Source organism: Lissotriton vulgaris, chromosome 6 (genome assembly GCF_964263255.1).
Source record: "Lissotriton vulgaris chromosome 6, aLisVul1.2, whole genome shotgun sequence".
In the NCBI taxonomy this organism is placed as follows: Eukaryota; Metazoa; Chordata; class Amphibia; order Caudata; family Salamandridae; genus Lissotriton; species Lissotriton vulgaris.
In genome coordinates, this window is record NC_141694.1 from 788,820,401 (window position 1) to 788,838,042 (window position 17,642).

The window sequence follows — 17,642 nt, forward strand, 5'->3', positions numbered from 1 at the left end:
TGAAAACCTGCAAGTGTTGTGTAACTACGCACTTTGTACTTTTAGTTGTTGCTTACAAGAAGCAAGGCTAACATTACCTGGCTTCTTTTACTGCCAGCCTTGCTTTTCGTAAGCAAGGACTATAAGTACAAAGTGCGTGTTTACACATCCACCAGCAGGTTTTCAAAGCACATATATAAAAGGCATTGTTATTTACAATGCCAATAGCTCAAACTCTTGCAAACGTGAGACCTATTGCATTGCAAACAATTGTTTGTTTTGTTTTGTACAATGTGGTAAATCACATCTTTGCTGACAACTTAGAAGATTAGATTAGAGCTTTTTTCAATGTCCTCATGCATGCCTGGTACCCTACCAGGCCATTAAAGGCAAGAAACATGTTGACAGTTTAGGATTCCACAGACAATTGTGCCCTGGGAATCCATTATTGTGTATGATCTTACCATGGAATCATGTCATGTTTAATACATTTCTAAACCAGAATTGCCATAGGTAATTCGAATATCATCTGTAACCATGCATGCCAAACTACGCGTGGCTTAACAACAAAGTCAATACACGACTGTGTCGGTTCCACGAGTTCCATTACGACGCAAGTCATTACAAAGACATGCTTCTGGGAAGCGCTGGACTTTGGAATAGTTTAAATTACTCTTCCAACTCCAGTCGGTGTATCAGTAGGGAAGGTGTTGGACTTAAAATCTAAAACTAGTCAGTTAGTCATAATTACTTTATTCGGTTATTATTAAAAACCATAAAAGTGCGTTAAAAACACTCATCAACATTGCAAGACTAAAAAGAATTATTACATAAAATCATCTTATAAATATAACAATAAATATAACATCGTCGCATTTCCAAACATGTGTATATCATTATAAAATACAGACAATAAAAACATTTAATGTGTAATGGGGCAAAAATACATAGCAGACTCCGGACGCATAAACCTGTTTCAGTTGTTACTTCCTTTTTTTCCTTGCTCCAACTGCTGCTATTAAAAAGCTAGCAATAGTGAAAGTTTCCCAAGGATTACTCAACAGCTGCAGATATAAAAGAGCTGGTCTAGCCTGCAGAAAACCTTTGTTCTTTAGAATGGAAGGATATAACGCCTAAATGAATAACAAGCATTGGCATAGCCAATAGGTCTCGCTTTTGGGACCTTATAAGTATTTAGTTATGGAGCACAATATCCTTGGTGCAACAACATCAACTGTTGCATGGCTAACCACTTATAAGGTCCCAAAGGCGAGACCTATTGGGTGTGCCAATGCTTGTTGGCTTGGCCATGGGACTGCAATGCAATATACCACTGGGGGAGGGGGGCAGCTTTATGGCGCCATTGAGGTGCCTTTCGGATTCGCTCTCTGCTGCCCCCTTGGCAAGACAGACAAAGACACACAGTGAAAACGTTGCTTCAAACATGCAGACAAACAGCTGGACGATGGAGAAGGAGGGTGTGGTACTCCCGCAAACAGAAAATGGGGCTCTTGTAACCAGTGCTGGGGATTGGAATCAACCTGCCCACCGCTTGCTGGGTACTACTTTCTATAAGCAACGTGCTCAATAGCCAGCACATTGCCTTTCCTGCACACGCTAATTCCAATTGTACAATTTTTTCGTTAAAAGAAAAGAGTGAGTCTGACGCAAATTTCAGAGCACAAGCACGTGTCGGGGAGGGCAGGCGATGAATGGCGGCCTGTGTTCCGGTCAAAAACTCTGGCAAATAGGCATTTTGAAACAAAAAGCTAGGCATCATGGTGAGGTCTTAAGTCCGCCTAAATTTCTTCTTGCCAAGGGCAGTTTGATGATCGGTAAGATTACTCTACATAGTTCTGGCCTCTGTAAACAAGATGAACAAAAGAAACAATAAAAATTAAAGACACCTATGCCTTTTCGTGAGGTGATCTGTCATGACGTAAAGTAACATGTCAGTGACCTGAGGGTGCAGCAAAGGTCAGCCTGAAGTGCTTGGGGAGGTGGACGCAACCACCTAGGGGATAAAGTTTTCGATGGTTACCACCACCATTTCCACCGCCAATGGTATCGATGAATACAGTCTGATCACGCTCTCCTTTCTCTAAACCTCAAGTTTACTGGGCTGCATCAGTGTCAGAAGCAGGCCCTCCGCTCTCCCACACACCTCTTTCCACCCACACGCAGAAACACAAAGCAGTAGGCCGTGACACTGACTGCTCCCTGGAGAAGGGGTTGTCCCGGGGTACCAGCAGAGGACAGATACTTTCAGGTCAACTGCCCTTCGGGGTCTCTGCGGACAGAGGACAGAGGTCTTTAAATCGCCAACCGTGTCCAATGGTAAGCGGCCTGACAGACACACCCTAACATCTCAGGCGCCCTAAGCACGAAGAGACTCATGCCCAAGGGTGCAATGAAGTCCCACAGAGAAGAGGCACCACAATCCAAGAGGAATCAGCACTACAAATGTAACTGGTGGCCCACGCGTTTCTGATCTCACATGAGCCACAGATTATAAAGGATACTCACTCCCTGGTTAAAAAAAACTGTTCAGGAGAACTGAATACCAACTGTATTTCTCTAAACATCCCTTGTGCCACCATCCGAGAAAATGATTAGCTGCAGTCTATGTACATGATAAAATGTTAAAATGCAACACAGCAATGTACAGCTAGTCAGTTCTCCCAGAGCTCAACACACAGTCATTTAAAACCATTTACAAAGACAAGCCAGTGTGGTCCGTGCAGTGAAGCAGCAATCTCGGACAGGGTGTTTCAGGCAGGTTAGGGTATGTGTAATGTACGTTATATTCCTTTGGATACAGCTGCGATTGAGCTTGAATCTCAGCCGACAGGACAGGACGATGGCCAGGGGGGGTGGGGGCTACAGAGATGGTACATGCTCCACAGTAGCAAATCCACACCATAATTGAGGTTTCTGGGTCCGAATACTCCAGTGTACCGGTGGAGACGGGTGACACTCCCCAGCACTGATGAACACCTTATTTGGGGCTGAGGGGGTTACTTGGTTCCCCGCTGCCCCATGTACCGTAGAAGCAGACACAATAATTCGAGGGGGCTCGACCGAACTGGATGGGGGAGGGCACAGAAAAAGACCAATGCCCCCTCCCCCTCGATATCCTCCGATGAACGGAAAGCAGCAATGTGGGTCAAGGATGGACTGCGGAGGAGGAATAACACATGCCGCTAAGACAAAGGAACTACAATGAACCAATACCCCACCCCACCCTCTGAGAGACGGCAATAATCGGTATGCAGAAGGAACACACGGGGAATGAAAACAAAGGGGCACTGTACGGCTCTGTATTTGTGCATGTTCCGAAACTGTCTCTAGGCGCTTTAATTACTCAACAGAACGTCACTCATGCTGCCAACCTCTGCTCAGGCAAGAGAAAGGCTGTGAATGTGTACTTGCAGGTTCATGGCCAACCATTTCAGAGGATACTCAACCACTGAGCTATCAGAACGGTCGGTACAACCGTAGATATGTGTATCAGAAACAAAATGAAATCAGTGTGAGGAAACAGCTCGCACAGCTACGAAGGCCAGCGCTGCCATACGCCTGGCCCTATCAAAGCATAGAAATGTCGCAATGGGAATATTGTATACTGGTTATGGGACAGACAGGGAATTGGGGCCGCCTCTGAGAAAGCGAGTCGGGGTCTGCAAAAGGTGGTGCTAGGCAGCAAGTGGGATTTCGGGGCCATGAAGATAGACGGGTATCGCTGGCAAACACTAACGGTTCGGGGGCTACGATTAGAAACACTAGGGGTGGGGTATTTGCAACAGGCCAGCATGGTCCGAGCTGTCCCCCGAACTTCAAAGGCAAGTCTTATCCCTGAAAGGAATGAAAGTACAGCAACAACAAAAACAAGTCCATGCTGTGCCCAGCTGAGGTGTCCACACAATATCCCTCCTGCCGCCGTCTGTTCGAGTGAGAGGCTAAGTGGAATGCCTTCTTGACACTGCACAACTAGTCTGAGCCCCAGCACCGGAATTTGCAACCCTGCACATCATCTCCAGAGGAGCGATAACAGCACTGCAGCAGAGACAAGTGAGCCGCAGAAGCCATCTCTGAGCCACAACTAACTGTGCATGGAGGCAGTCTGCCTCCTTCGCTACCGTTGGAGTGCTGGGAGGGGGGCGATGTGAGTAGTATCAGCCAGCTGCATCACAGTGCGAGACATACCGGAGCTGCCCCATTTGGAAAAACAAGAAAAAAAAGCGGAGGGATTCACTTGCGGAAGCGATAATTGCGACCAGATGGGCCGCGCGCTCCCGCGAGTGAATATCCTGACGTGCACACGTTGCCATTGAAGGCAATGGCAACACGTGCACGTGCTTGGCTGAAAAGCCTAAGCGCTCGGAAAAGGTCGTTTTTCTTTGCAGCGCATGCGCTGCGAATGCTCGACCTAAAAATCGCAGAACAGGACAAAATGCATAGTGTCCTGCTTAGAGAAACAATCGCATGAGCACGGACCCAGGTCATCCATCTTGGCCAACCTAAAGGATCAGCCAGTATAAATGTAAATAATTAAACCTAAATCTCGTCAAAAGAAAACGATGTTGGGGCTTTGTGACAATATTCAGGTAAGGCACCTTAGAATAGGAAGTTTTTAGGAGCTGGTGTGCACGGACAGTGGGTTTCAATAATTCCAAGGCCTCTCTTTCTTGTGATGCTAAGCACTGAAATGAGGTCTTGGCCCACACAAGATCTTTTTTACATATATTTTCTGGGTTGTCAAACAAGTTTGGTCAACTTAATCACTCCGCTGTGCTTTTCAAATGTCTCCACCATATGCTACTTGCCCTATCTAGTGCCATGCAATCTCGTATGATCTCGTTATTTAGCACCAAGTCAGGATTAGACCAGATCAAGATCCATTTAAGAATGGGAGACCTTCTAATCAAGTCAGAAACATAGCCAAGGCCACCTCTTGATGAAATATATACGAGGATATCAACTGGGGACTGGAGAGCAGGTTTCCTAAAAAATGTATTTTCAACAATTTGGAGCTCCGTGCACCTGTTATAACCCCAAATTTCAGAGCCATACTTCACAATGGCGATACGCTTGGCTTTATAAATATTCAACAAGGCCTGCATGGGCTTGGCGCCCAGCCTCCGGGTAAAGTCAAGAACCGCACCTGTTGATCTAGCCATAGCAATTCTCTTCACCCTCCTTTGCGGAACCCATGAACACCTATCATCAAATAGAATGCCCAGGTACGGGAATGTGGGGACCCTAGTTATTTCGGTCCCGTCACAGCAATACGTTTTGACTATATTCAACTTCCCTCCCAGGCTCATAATGTGTGACTTGGACAGGTGTACATTTAGGTCTAATGAGCCCATAAAATGTGTGAAAGCGGTCAACAACTGATGCAGCCCCACGGCTGTGCATGCCAGTAATGCTGCATCATCTGCATAAAGCAAAGCAGGAATCAATTGTTTCCTTACACAGGGAATATCCTTAGCAGCTCCGGATAAGACCGGTTCAAGATGGTTAATATAAAGGGTAAATAACAAGGGCGCCAGGATACACCCTTGTCTCACTCCTCTTGTGATAACTAACTGCTGCGTAAGATTACCCTTTTGGTCGAACCTTACAGCTCCCATGAGGTCCCTGTGCAGGTCCACCAAAAAATATACAATATTCTTATCCATCCTATTTCTAATAATAAATTCCAGAGATTGGACCTAATCACCCAGTCAAACGCCGAGGAAAGGTCCATAAATGCGAGATGTAAAGTCCCTTTCTTGGCCATTGTATATTTCCCTATTAAAAGGTAGAGGTTAAGGCACTGGTCCATGGTGCCTCTACCTTCCTAATACTGTATTGATGGTCTGACAGGACATCCCGCAGCCAACACCACATTCCCTAAAGCAAGTCATTGTAATGACTTGCGTTGTAATGGAACTTGTGGTAAAAGCGCAGTTGTGGTACTGACTGCGTTATAAAGGCACTACAATGTAATGCCTGCGTTGTAATACATGTTTCCCAGGTAATTGTAATCACTTGATGCCTTTTTGCCCAATCTATTTGCCATAACCCTCTGGATGGAAAGAGACAATTTTCAACTGGGGGCCGCGACTGCTTTACCGAATGTCATGCTTGTGTTATACATTTTATGATTTAAGAGGCTGTATCATGGATCAACCAACCTCCCTTCTCCTCCTTTATGTATGTAAATAATTGTAAGTGACTTCCATCATCCAGGAGTAGTGAGCAACAGGCTAGGAAAGTATGAAGTGATGTGCTTCACCCTAACTTCATTAGTGTTTCAGTGGCAGTAACCATTTGGGAAACCTTGCCTTTTGTTTGTGTGTCAGTCTGTATCTTTTCCCAAGTCTCAGGCTTTTGCAATCCAAATTCTTAAATATTTCACATATCTTTTTTCCACCAATATTCCAATTTCTAATATATCTCGTTAACGTCTTCAACGCATTTGATGTGTTCAGCCCATCTTGAACTTGAGTAATGCCTTGTTTACCAGTTTGCCCTCACACTCAGATCAGACCTATTACAAGAGGTTACAAGAATCACACGTTATTTACAGAATTTTTTTAATTACAAATCACATTGATTGCTGAGCATTTCCTCCTTGTTAGAGTCCTTTGAGGTTACTTCTTTTGAACAGATATGTAGAAATGACTTTTTCAAATTTTACTTTAAGTATATGGATTTACTCTTTCATAATTTTGTTTCAGATGCATGTGCCTTTTCCAGTGCCTGCTTCTGGCTTAAGAAATCTGCAGATGTTCATAGTTAGTCCAGTTATGAAGTTCATGTTTGTTCCCTATGTATTGTCAATGTGCTCTACATTTTTTACTAGTATTTTATTTTTAAATCTCCAATCTTTCTGTTTTAGTTGTTTCAATTGATATGAGTGAACCCAATATGTATTAGATATTCAGACTGTTCAAACAAATAGTATTCTACATTTTAATTCAATAAGGTAATCAAATCAATTCGCTTTTATATGTAGATGTTAATAGTTTTACTTTTGTTCTTTTACTTTTATTTTTGACCACTGCAGTGGTGTCAATGTGCTGGTCCTGATCCGTGCAGCAGCGGCGATCCATTGGCTCCGATGAGTGCATGGGCTGTGAAACAGAGTTCTCATTAGTTAGATAGTTGGTAGGGTTAATATACTGAAAATGAAAATTTTCCCGAAAATGTTATACCTATGTCGTTCTATTCCTTTGGAACTGTCGGGTACCGCTATCCAGAAAATGGAAGCAATGTTTTAAAATGTTATGTGGCATTATCAGAAAATTAGGCGATCCCTAAAATTCTTAACACATCCGCAAGATTGAGGTGAATGGGCTGCCCCTAACTTGGTATTCTATTACTGGGCAGTGACTTTGCAACAAATGGGCCCTCTTTTAACTACGGGTAGGCTTAGAAGGGAAAATGAACTACCTTCCATATATCACCTAGCTATAGGTCAGGAAGCTTCGGGTTTGTTTCTAAAAAAAACTAGAACCCAGCTACTATAAAAAGACCCTATTTAAATGTATAAAAGCTGCTTGGAGGGTGTGGAGGAAAGTCAGTAAAATATTGAAAGTCCCTAGGTATAATAGGTATACCCCCTATGGGGGCTATCACTACTTCCAGTAGAAATTGATGGTGGTATGGCGAAAGGGTGGGAACGGGCAGGTATCGAAATAATTGGCAATCTGTATGATGAAAAACTTGACATTATACCTTACTCGGAATTGGTCCAGCAAAAGGGGATAGATAAGTGGTCCCAGTTCAAATATATCCAAATTTGGGGCAGTTTGAAAACTCAGGCCCAAGGGACCTTCAATCATGGCGCTATACAGGTATTAGATATGATTTATCAGGGGAATGCAAAGATCAGAGATTACTATAATATCCTGTTGGAAATTCTACCTGATGTCTTGGATAAAATTGAGACTAAATGGGCAGAAAAGCCAGGGGATGAGAAAATTGACTTAGATATGTCACTGCAATTGTCAAAAAAATATTTCTCTCAGCAAATCTTAAAAGTCAGCACTACAAAACCCTATGCAATCTATATTATACGCCCGCGAAACTCTTTAAGTAAAAAGAGGGAAAACGACAGTTGCCCTAGATGCCAAACCAGTCCTGCAGATATAATACATATGTTTTCCAGATGCAGCAAATTGGCATCTTTAAAAACGGGTATGGAAGAATTTTGGATGCAAACAACTAATAAAAAAATTAATCTAAGCTCGCCACTAATGCTATTTGGCTATGGTAATCGAGCTGGGCTATTATCATCTCAAAAAGATTTTGTATTTATTACAGTGGCAGTAGGTAGATTATTGATAGCCACGGATTGGAAGGACTATACACCACCTGAGTACTTTGCATGATTTTATCGACTTCTGAATATATATACTCAAGAAATAGCACTATATGAGAACAAGGTGCGACAAGCAAAGGAGCAAGGTTATAAGATTTGGGCTCCTCTGATTTACTGGCTTTGGGAAAAACACGGGAAGTAAAGAGGAGCTATAGAAGGTTCTCGTAAAATGTTGTTTAATAGAGTAAATATTATAAAAATAATTGTTGAACGGGGAAAGGTGGATTACTGTAAAATGATTTTTATTGCTGTTTCATTTATTTATTTATTTATTTTTACCCTCTCCTTCTACTCTCTCTGCTAATTAGGTCTCTTTTTTTCTTTCTTTTTCGTTTTGTGGCCACCAAAAGGATTAAGGATATGTATATAATCAAATATGAAATGATAATGAAATTATATTTGAGATGTATCTATTATTCACCTTGCATAATTAAAAAATAAAATTAAGAAAAAAAGCCATTAAAGAGGATTTATCATTCCAATTCCATAGGTACCAAACATGACCAACCTACCTCCTCTCAATTAAGAATTACAGCATATTAAATGTATTACGGAATTCTCAATGTTATCCTATGAGCGGGGTAGGCCTCACAGTAGTGAAAAATATATTTGGAGTATTATACTACCAGTCCATTTAAAACTTAAAAGTACATGTCCTACCTCTTACTTACACATCACACAGCCCTATGGGCTACCTAGGGCCTTTCTTAGGGGTGACTTATCTATAATAAAAGGGGCGTCTAAGACTTGGCAAGCGGCTTTAAATGTCAAGTCAAGATGGCAGGGGGAGAATGCCTTCAGACTGCAATGAAAGGCCTGGGACAGGTTTTAGAGGGGTACGTAAGTGGGTGGCACAATACGTGCTGCAGGCCCACTAGAAGCATTTAATTTACAGGCCCTGGGTACATGGTATACCCCTCTAAAAGGGACTCATCCGTAAATTAAATATGCCAATTAGGTATATGCCAATCAAAACCATGCTTAGGGGACTGAGTACACGTACTATAGAACTGATTAGCATTTGTAAAGTGCACAGAGGCCTAAGGTCAATGAAAACGAATTCAGCAACATTGGAAGCAAGCAGACAAAACCTTTGGTTGAAGACCACCCTAAGGCTGATAGGTCTATCAAACATTAATTATGGAATGAGACATATATTAAATCAGTGCTGCCAGACGAGTAAGGCTACTTTTCCTATTATTACAGGGACAAGTTCAATGTTATGTTTATATGGTTTTATAGAGCGTTGTTCACCCGAAGTTCTCTCTTGGCCCTTGAAAGTTGAACCTGACTCCATCAGAAAAACAAGATAGTTGAAAGTTCAGAGTTGAAAAATTGTTTGCATTTCTTCCTGAATGGAGTAAAGAAGTTGTTTAGCGGAGACATAAGGGAAATAAATTCCAGAGAAAGAGTACCAGGACAGAGAAGGATCAATCCACTGACCTATATTTACTGAAACAGAGACATCTGGGTAGATTCATTTCGGAAGAATGAAGTGCTTCTGATGGGACATAGCTGGATAGCCAGTTGTCAAAGAAATCCGGAGATTTCTCTGGAAAATATAGTGAAGTAGGCATTGCTACTGTAGATGCTTTAAAGTAGAATTTCTGGTAAATTGAGTGGTAGAGGCGATCACTTTGTCTGTCTGCCTCTGTAAAATGGTTTTGTTTATGCCAAAAGAGACAGCATTGCAGTAATCAAGATAAGTTTCAATAAGTACAGCATTAGCACCGCAGCATCCCTCATAGGTTACAAAGGGAAGACATTTACGTATGTTTGGCATCTGAAGGGTGCACGAGGAAGCCATTGCTGATACTTGTACAGATGTTTGGAGATCTGAGTCAACTATAACTCCATAACATCAGAAGACATGAGTCAGTGGACTGGTTCATGGGACCTTATGGAGTGTTTTCAGACATCTGTACTTCCAGTAGCCACAAGAACCTTTGTCACACCAGTGTTTAGTTGAGCTAGTTACTTCTCATCCACTACCAGATGTACAACATAGAACACCACGGAGTGGTTATCCCCTGTGAATCTGCTAAGCTTGGTGTTGTCAGCATAAGTGGAAAAACAGAAACAATGGGACTGATTGAAAGAGGCACCAGTTTACAGCATCTCTCGAAGAGCTTCTAAGTGAACTGGAATCACATACTGAGGAGGTCCACACCAAATTAATCTATATATAAATTCTATATTAAGGATTGGTCAGAAGGTCAGGGCTACAAGCAGCATAAATGTTCAGTTGGCCATGCATAAGAGTATACAACATTCAAAGTAAGGCTGAGTGTGCACTCGTATAATGGAAAACAATGTACACCACCTCAGTTCAGCAGTTGACACAGACAGTAATAAGTGAAAGGCTCATGCAAACCCACACTCTGAGACAGTAAGGGGGAAACAGAAAGGTGAAGAAGAAGTGCCAACACTTTGCTTCAATGTCAGCATGTCTTTGAGGTTGTATGTCAGAATATCGAGGACAAAAATATAAATTTCCCAAAATATTGTGGCAAAATTATCGACTGAGAGAATATGATGAAGGTAATTATACATATATAGAAAAAGTATACATTTACTGCAGTCTACATGCAAAGGCATTTTGGTTGACATAACATAGCACTTCTTTAGTACTCTTTAATGCCCTCCAGCTTGCCTTTGTGAATTGACTCCAAAACATCTAAAACGGGAATAAAGTGGGGATTTTCTCCACGGAACAGCGGCGAGGCAGTGCCTGGTGAGGAGGTAACCTTGATATTTATGTGACTATGGGTACCCCTTCCCTCCCGTTTTGAAGGCTCATTGGGCATTATCTGGGCGATATAAGAAACCCATTCAGCAATTTACCTACTGGGGTAAAGTATACTGTGCATGTTAAATTTATGTACACCACTTAGTAAGGATTATATATAAATACACAGTTGTTTGATTTGCGTATAGAAGGGATCTCATCAAGGTCCTGATGAGAAGCCAGGGGAGGGCTTCAAAACATGTCGACACAGGAGACACTGCTCATTAAAGCATAGTATCTCCATCTCATTGCCCACTTTTAAAGATACCAGCTCAAAGGAACATTCAAATTTATTTTCTCCACTGAACCATGTATTTTAAAACATTTTACCATTCACTCACTTCTGACCCTTTCACTCACACTCCTACACCACACATGGTATTGTTTTACATAACCAGTGCTCCCACGTATTCGTAGCACCCCCCCCCCGTCCCACAGCGGGGCGGGGCAGGAAGACCCCGATGAAGCATGCCACCAAGGGTCCTTTTGCTGGGTGAGGGGTATTTAAACAAAACTGTGTGCTTTCCACCATTGTAAGAGACACACGTAGTCTGGAGGAACACTTCTATGCTTTCCCATAAGGGTGAATCCCTTTGTTGTTTGACAATAGAACTTGAGGAGGACGTGTCCACCTCTTCTGCTCTTTTGAGCATTTCCTCTTCACTCCTTTCTTGTATTGCTTTGATGTAAGCCTTCGTCCCCAGAAGATTTGTTCTGCATTTGTGTGATCAAACCAGCTAAATCCTTTTCACTGATTGGTGAAAGTAATTGTGATTTTTTTCGGCTTCAGCTAATCTAAAGGATTAGCAGTCTTTGAGTGACTTACTGAGCAGGCCTAACTACCACACATACTTCCCCAGAGTACACAAATCAAAAATGTGGAGAGGCAGGATGGAATCTTCATAGAAACCTCTAAGGTAAACTCAAGTCTATGACAGAAAAACATGCCTATCTTTAGAGATACTAAAAAACAAACATGTATGGAGGGTCAGGGGGGAATATTTAACGACCTGTCTGCTCGCTCCCCAAATGTCAAATAGAAACACACAAGAGAGCAGACCAGGTCTAGGAGTGGTATGAGACCATCACAGTGACCTAGGATCAGTGGGCTGCACATGTGAACCCAAGTTGTTGGGGATTATTGGTAAACATAAAGCTAGTACAAGTCCCATCAGACCACCCTTGCGGTGGAGTTTACGTCACGTGGGAATTGCAGATCAATCCATATCTTAGTCGGCCATATAGTGCCGGTAAAGAGCTGGATGTCAGAAAACTAGCAAACATGTTTACCATGTAGTGGACTAGATAATGTGCAGTGCTCAAAAATAAAGTGATATATAAAATTAACTACACAGACTCTGAAAGAGCGTTTAAACAGAAGGCCGTGTGTCAAGGGATAAAAATGCGCCTGGTAGAGGGACTACCCTGTGGCGCTGTGTGCAATACGGTCGACATGTTTCAGCCAAATGGGGTTTTACCCCGGCATTCTTCAGGACCTTTTATAAATCAGCTACTGCAGCCATAACTACAAACGTTATGTTTGGTAAGAAATAGTGATAAGGTTGCTAGTAGAAAGATACATATCTACCAAAGACTTTCACGGTTAGACGTCCGCTTGAGGGAGAGAAGCATGTCTTCTTCCTATCAATAAACAAGATGGTATTGTACAACAACGTTATAATACACATACACAACCACCCGTACCCAGAGAGACTGTTCAGACACAACACACCTGCAAGAATAATTTACATTCTGCATATTGGAAAAAAAGCATCATCGCTTAATCATTTCGAGGCATTTCCTCAAAGTGATACTCACCCAGCGTTGTGTGGGTGAAGACCTCACCTCACCCGGCAACCGCTCGGGAGTATGAGGCCCCGCTCTGTGGTGTAGAAAAAGGACACAGTCAGCACTTAGTTCTACTGTGACCAAGCTAAGTGCTCTACACACAAACCCAACGCAAGTGTGATGTGCATCCCACCGTCAAGCCGAGTTCACACAAATCACAGTTACCCGTATGTCACCTGTAAAGATAGCGTAGTACAGACATTCAAAAATGTCTAGAAAAAACTCCTAGAAAAAACTTAGGATGGTATATGGACCTCTCAATCAATCATATGTATTAGAAACTTTATGGGAGACGTAATAGAAACCAACCTAGTGGCACTAGGGAGTGCACACATATCACAACTACCCGTGTGTCTTATGGTGGGTACTAAATGGAGAACTTAATAGAACCCAGTATAGTGGCACTAGTAAGAGGGGCTGGAGTAGGTCCACAAGAGACTAACTGGGCTGCTTACAATTAGGAGCCCAATAGGTATCAAGGAGTTTGAGAGTCCAAGACCCCTTCTATATAGCTGTCATAGTGAGGTAAACAATGACCTAACACACTGCCTACAGTACCCCTACCTGAACAGAGCCTGGATGGACCACCCGAGTGAGTTGGAGAAAGTATGGCAGGGCACTCACCTGTCCGTCGGTACCTCTGGCTGTGGGCCGAGCGGAAGGGGAGGCACTCACAGGGTTGTTGATTGCCCTTAAATAGCCGCCAAATGGTAGTTGTTGTGGCTAACGCGGCAAACCGAGGAACCTGCTCTCGAATGCAAAACGGAACGAAACGCTAGTCGATCGCGCATGCGCACATTGGGCAGGACACGCGGGGTAGGTTTGATGTAACAAACCAGATTCGTCCTTCCTCAAAGGGTATCAGCTGTTGAAATGCCTCGAAATGATTAAGCGATGATGCTTTTTTTCCAATATGCAGAATGTAAATTATTCTTGCAGGTGTGTTGTGTCTGAACAGTCTCTCTGGGTACGGGTGGTTGTGTATGTGTATTTTAACGTTGTTGTACAATACCATCTTGTTTATTGATAGGAAGAAGACATGCTTCTCTCCCTCAAGTGGACGTCTAACCGTGAAAGTCTTTGGTAGATATGTATCTTTCTACTAGCAACCTTATCACTATTTCTTACCAAACATAACGTTTGTAGTTATGGCTGCAGTAGCTGATTTATAAAAGGTCCTGAAGAATGCCGGGGTAAAACCCCATTTGGCTGAAACATGTCGACCGTATTGCACACAGCGCCACAGGGTAGTCCCTCTACCAGGCGCGTTTTTATCCCTTGACACACGGCCTTCTGTTTAAACGCTCTTTCAGAGTCTGTGTAGTTAATTTTATATATCACTTTATTTTTGAGCACTGCACATTATCTAGTCCACTACATGGTAAACATGTTTGCTAGTTTTCTGACATCCAGCTCTTTACCGGCACTATATGGCCGACTAAGATATGGATTGATCTGCAATTCCCACGTGACGTAAACTCCACCGCAAGGGTGGTCTGATGGGACTTGTACTAGCTTTATGTTTACCAATAATCCCCAACAACTTGGGTTCACATGTGCAGCCCACTGATCCTAGGTCACTGTGATGGTCTCATACCACTCCTAGACCTGGTCTGCTCTCTTGTGTGTTTCTATCTTTAGAGATAACCTGCTCACAGTTTCAAAATTCCCAACACATTTGTATTTAAAAAAAAAAAAGTATAGACTGAGTGGATAAACAGACTCAACCGTGGTGCACGCCAACTAGCACCCCATATGACGCTTTGTCCAAAGGAATTAACTTGTATTTGAAAATGCAAAGTTATTTTACAGAAGTGATGTGATTCCATCTTCCCCAAAATTTCAGATGCCTCAGCCCAGATGCTACCACTTCTTTAACTGTGTATTCGCGCATCAAATTTGGAGCCCTACATTCGGTCTCGTTTTCTGTTAACACGAGAGAGACACAGGTTTACAATTTTCATGTATGTACTCAATGGGTGGAGACACCATATTTAACCACCCTCATAAAGGTAGTAATGTCTCCTACTAGAAATACCAGGTGCCAATGAGTGAAAACAACTACTTTGTGAAATCGCCACAGAATACTAGGTTCATATTAACCTACTGTTAACGTTTATTGCTATATAATATAATGCACTTCAGCATATAATAGACTGCAAGCAAAAATAAAAATAGAGAAACTCTCAGATTCAGATAATTACTGAAATTACCAGACAAATATAGGGATTTATTAATATGGTCAGGTGTAAACAGTTGATCGATTAGTTGAATGAAATTCTGGACAAGGCACATAGGTTAAGAGAAACAGACTTCAGATATATACAATTAAATGTCCTATCCAAATGACAGATGAGCAACCATTTTGAAAAAGTATGGGAATAAAAAAGGCTCGACAAGGACATTCCAAATACAAGAATGAGAAGGAGAAAGGTCCAACTACCACAATGGAAATACTAACAATAAAACCGAGTGACTTGTAGAGGTCAGCTATCTTGGGATGTGTGGCTAAGTGAGCATGTGAATAATGTCGATAAAAAAAGGCAAATATGTGTTGTAGTCAAGACCACACATGATTAGCGGTCCAAACAACAGAGAATCGAAGTAGGATATTTTTGTTAATTGCGTGACTGTTAAACAGGGTCACTCAATCAGTTTGTTGATTTATGGTATGGAAATCACACCTGTACTTAAACATTTTCCAAATAATACAATCTTATTAATACAGACCTTTGTGTAATCACCAGCAAGGAATCCTTGCTCGAATCCACTGTACATTGTCAAGGGGATAAGGAGTATTTGACGAATATCTCCGAGCTGTCTGAAGGTGGCTAATACTGTTGTCATTACTGGCTGTTGACTTTCTTCTTTGCTCTTGCCTTCTTCGACATCTATCTGGTCCAGAAATATAGCAATAAGAGCCACAGCCAGTACTCCACTGCCTGCAGAGAGGAATCAACAGAACGTCAGAAAGGTCAACATGTGCACGAAATCATTTTAAATTGGCACTTAGGACACAGATCATACTTGTATTGGTGTTTCAATGTGTTCACAAGCAGGTTTCCACACATCCTATTTCTCAATGCACTTGAAAGGATATTTCCCTTTAAAAAGTGATGATCATTGCCAATTTTGGATCTTTCATTGACAGGCTCATCGCTCATGTCCAGTTCGGTCCAGAAGTCTCATGCCTTTTGATACAATAAAAAGAAGGAGCTTCTTGAGTAAAACATGCCCATTCATTGGAATCGCCTACAAGTAAACATAAGGCACAATCTTAAAAAGCTCTCCTTTCTAGAATATTCTTTATTACGTATTTTTTTCTTTTTTATATTAACTGCCAATTCTAGGTATTGTTACCTGTAAAGAACGCCACTGCCAAGGTAGCCAGGTCTTCACTATATAGTATCTTAAATAAATAAATGCCAACTTTGTGTTTGCAGTAAATGTAACGCAGGCTTAGGCCCATGTTTACCAAGGATTAACTCTGAGTTATTTGACATATGTAGAAGGAATTTTAGTTTGAGGTGAGTTACCTCGGAACCATCTAAGAACTCCTTTGAATTGTTAAAGCAATATACAGGTGTTGAAGTTCACCCTAATTTTGTTACTTGAGAAGCGTGTTTGTTCCATAAAGAACTTTAAAAAAAGAGAGTTTCCCAGAAAATCAGAAACGACTGGGTATCAAACAGTATCAAAAGGGACTCCTTTTGAAAACTAGGGTTGCTTTTGTCTCTCAATTTTTTATTCGTATTAAGTTAAAAACATTTAAATTAATTTGTTACATAACATTTTTATACAAACATATGTTTAAATAATAATTCTCCAATACATATAGTAATCCCTGTGGTGATTCCAACTCAAATTCATTAAAATAATCAATACAGAATGATATTCACACATTAAAAAACAACATCATGACATCAAATATAAAATGATGAAAGAAAGTCCTTTGTCAAATCGCAAGCCCGGCTGTGAGATATGGAACCCAAGAACTGGCTCAGTGCTCCCACAACCTTTTCTTGATTGCATCTCCAATGATCATGCAGCCCCATGCCCCAATCAGGAAATCTGCTTTTTTCTGCCTATGCAATGGGGTAGGAGAATGCATATTGTAGATGGGAAATTTGTCATTTTAAAACAGCTTCCTATGACCTGCAGTCTGACTCTAAAAGAGCTTCTAAGGGTCTCAGAGAGGTGAATGGCAATAGATTCTAAAAACAATTGTGGTTTAAGTGTTAAATCCAGAGGATAATTCAAGTATGGACTTTCCTGCGCTATATGGAGAGTTCAGTGGAGGAAGATTTACGTCCAAATTGAGCAAATGCTCCTCAAAATAAAGACAAATCGGTTACCCTCCCAAGGCAAATTCGATGTTAAGTCACTGATTCGCAGATGGGTGTTACATTGCAATCCCAATGAGAGTAAATGTACTGTAACTTCCTCTGCATGGCTAATTTTGTTACTAGGACTCCCTTACAGGGGAATCACGACACTGCTGCAAAGAGGGGTATTTATAGCATCACAAACTGAGATTAGTACTTGTGCAGCAGGTTTTTAGACCAGATCTCATGTTTTGGCACCAGGGGCCATATTAGAGAAAATCCACGTTTTCATTGTTTACGCCGGGTGCACCTCTAAGAAGGCGAGTCC

The 17,642-nt window shown here is 41.8% G+C and overlaps 1 protein-coding gene across 6 annotated transcripts in view; it reads right to left on the bottom strand.

The window, feature by feature from the left end:
• Positions 1–17,642, bottom strand: part of LOC147708006 (N-acetylglucosamine transporter UNC93A-like) — a 265,815-nt gene that overhangs the window by 63,659 nt on the left and 184,514 nt on the right. For all 6 annotated transcript variants that reach the window (XR_015296633.1, XR_015296632.1, XR_015296631.1 and 3 more), the window contains exon 5: positions 15,720–15,931. Coding sequence is in view for 1 of the 6 variants with exons in the window: in XM_086926816.1 (XP_086782942.1) it covers positions 15,720–15,931 (212 nt within the window). In the remaining 5 variants the exon portion in view is untranslated. The remainder of the gene's footprint in view (positions 1–15,719; positions 15,932–17,642) is intronic.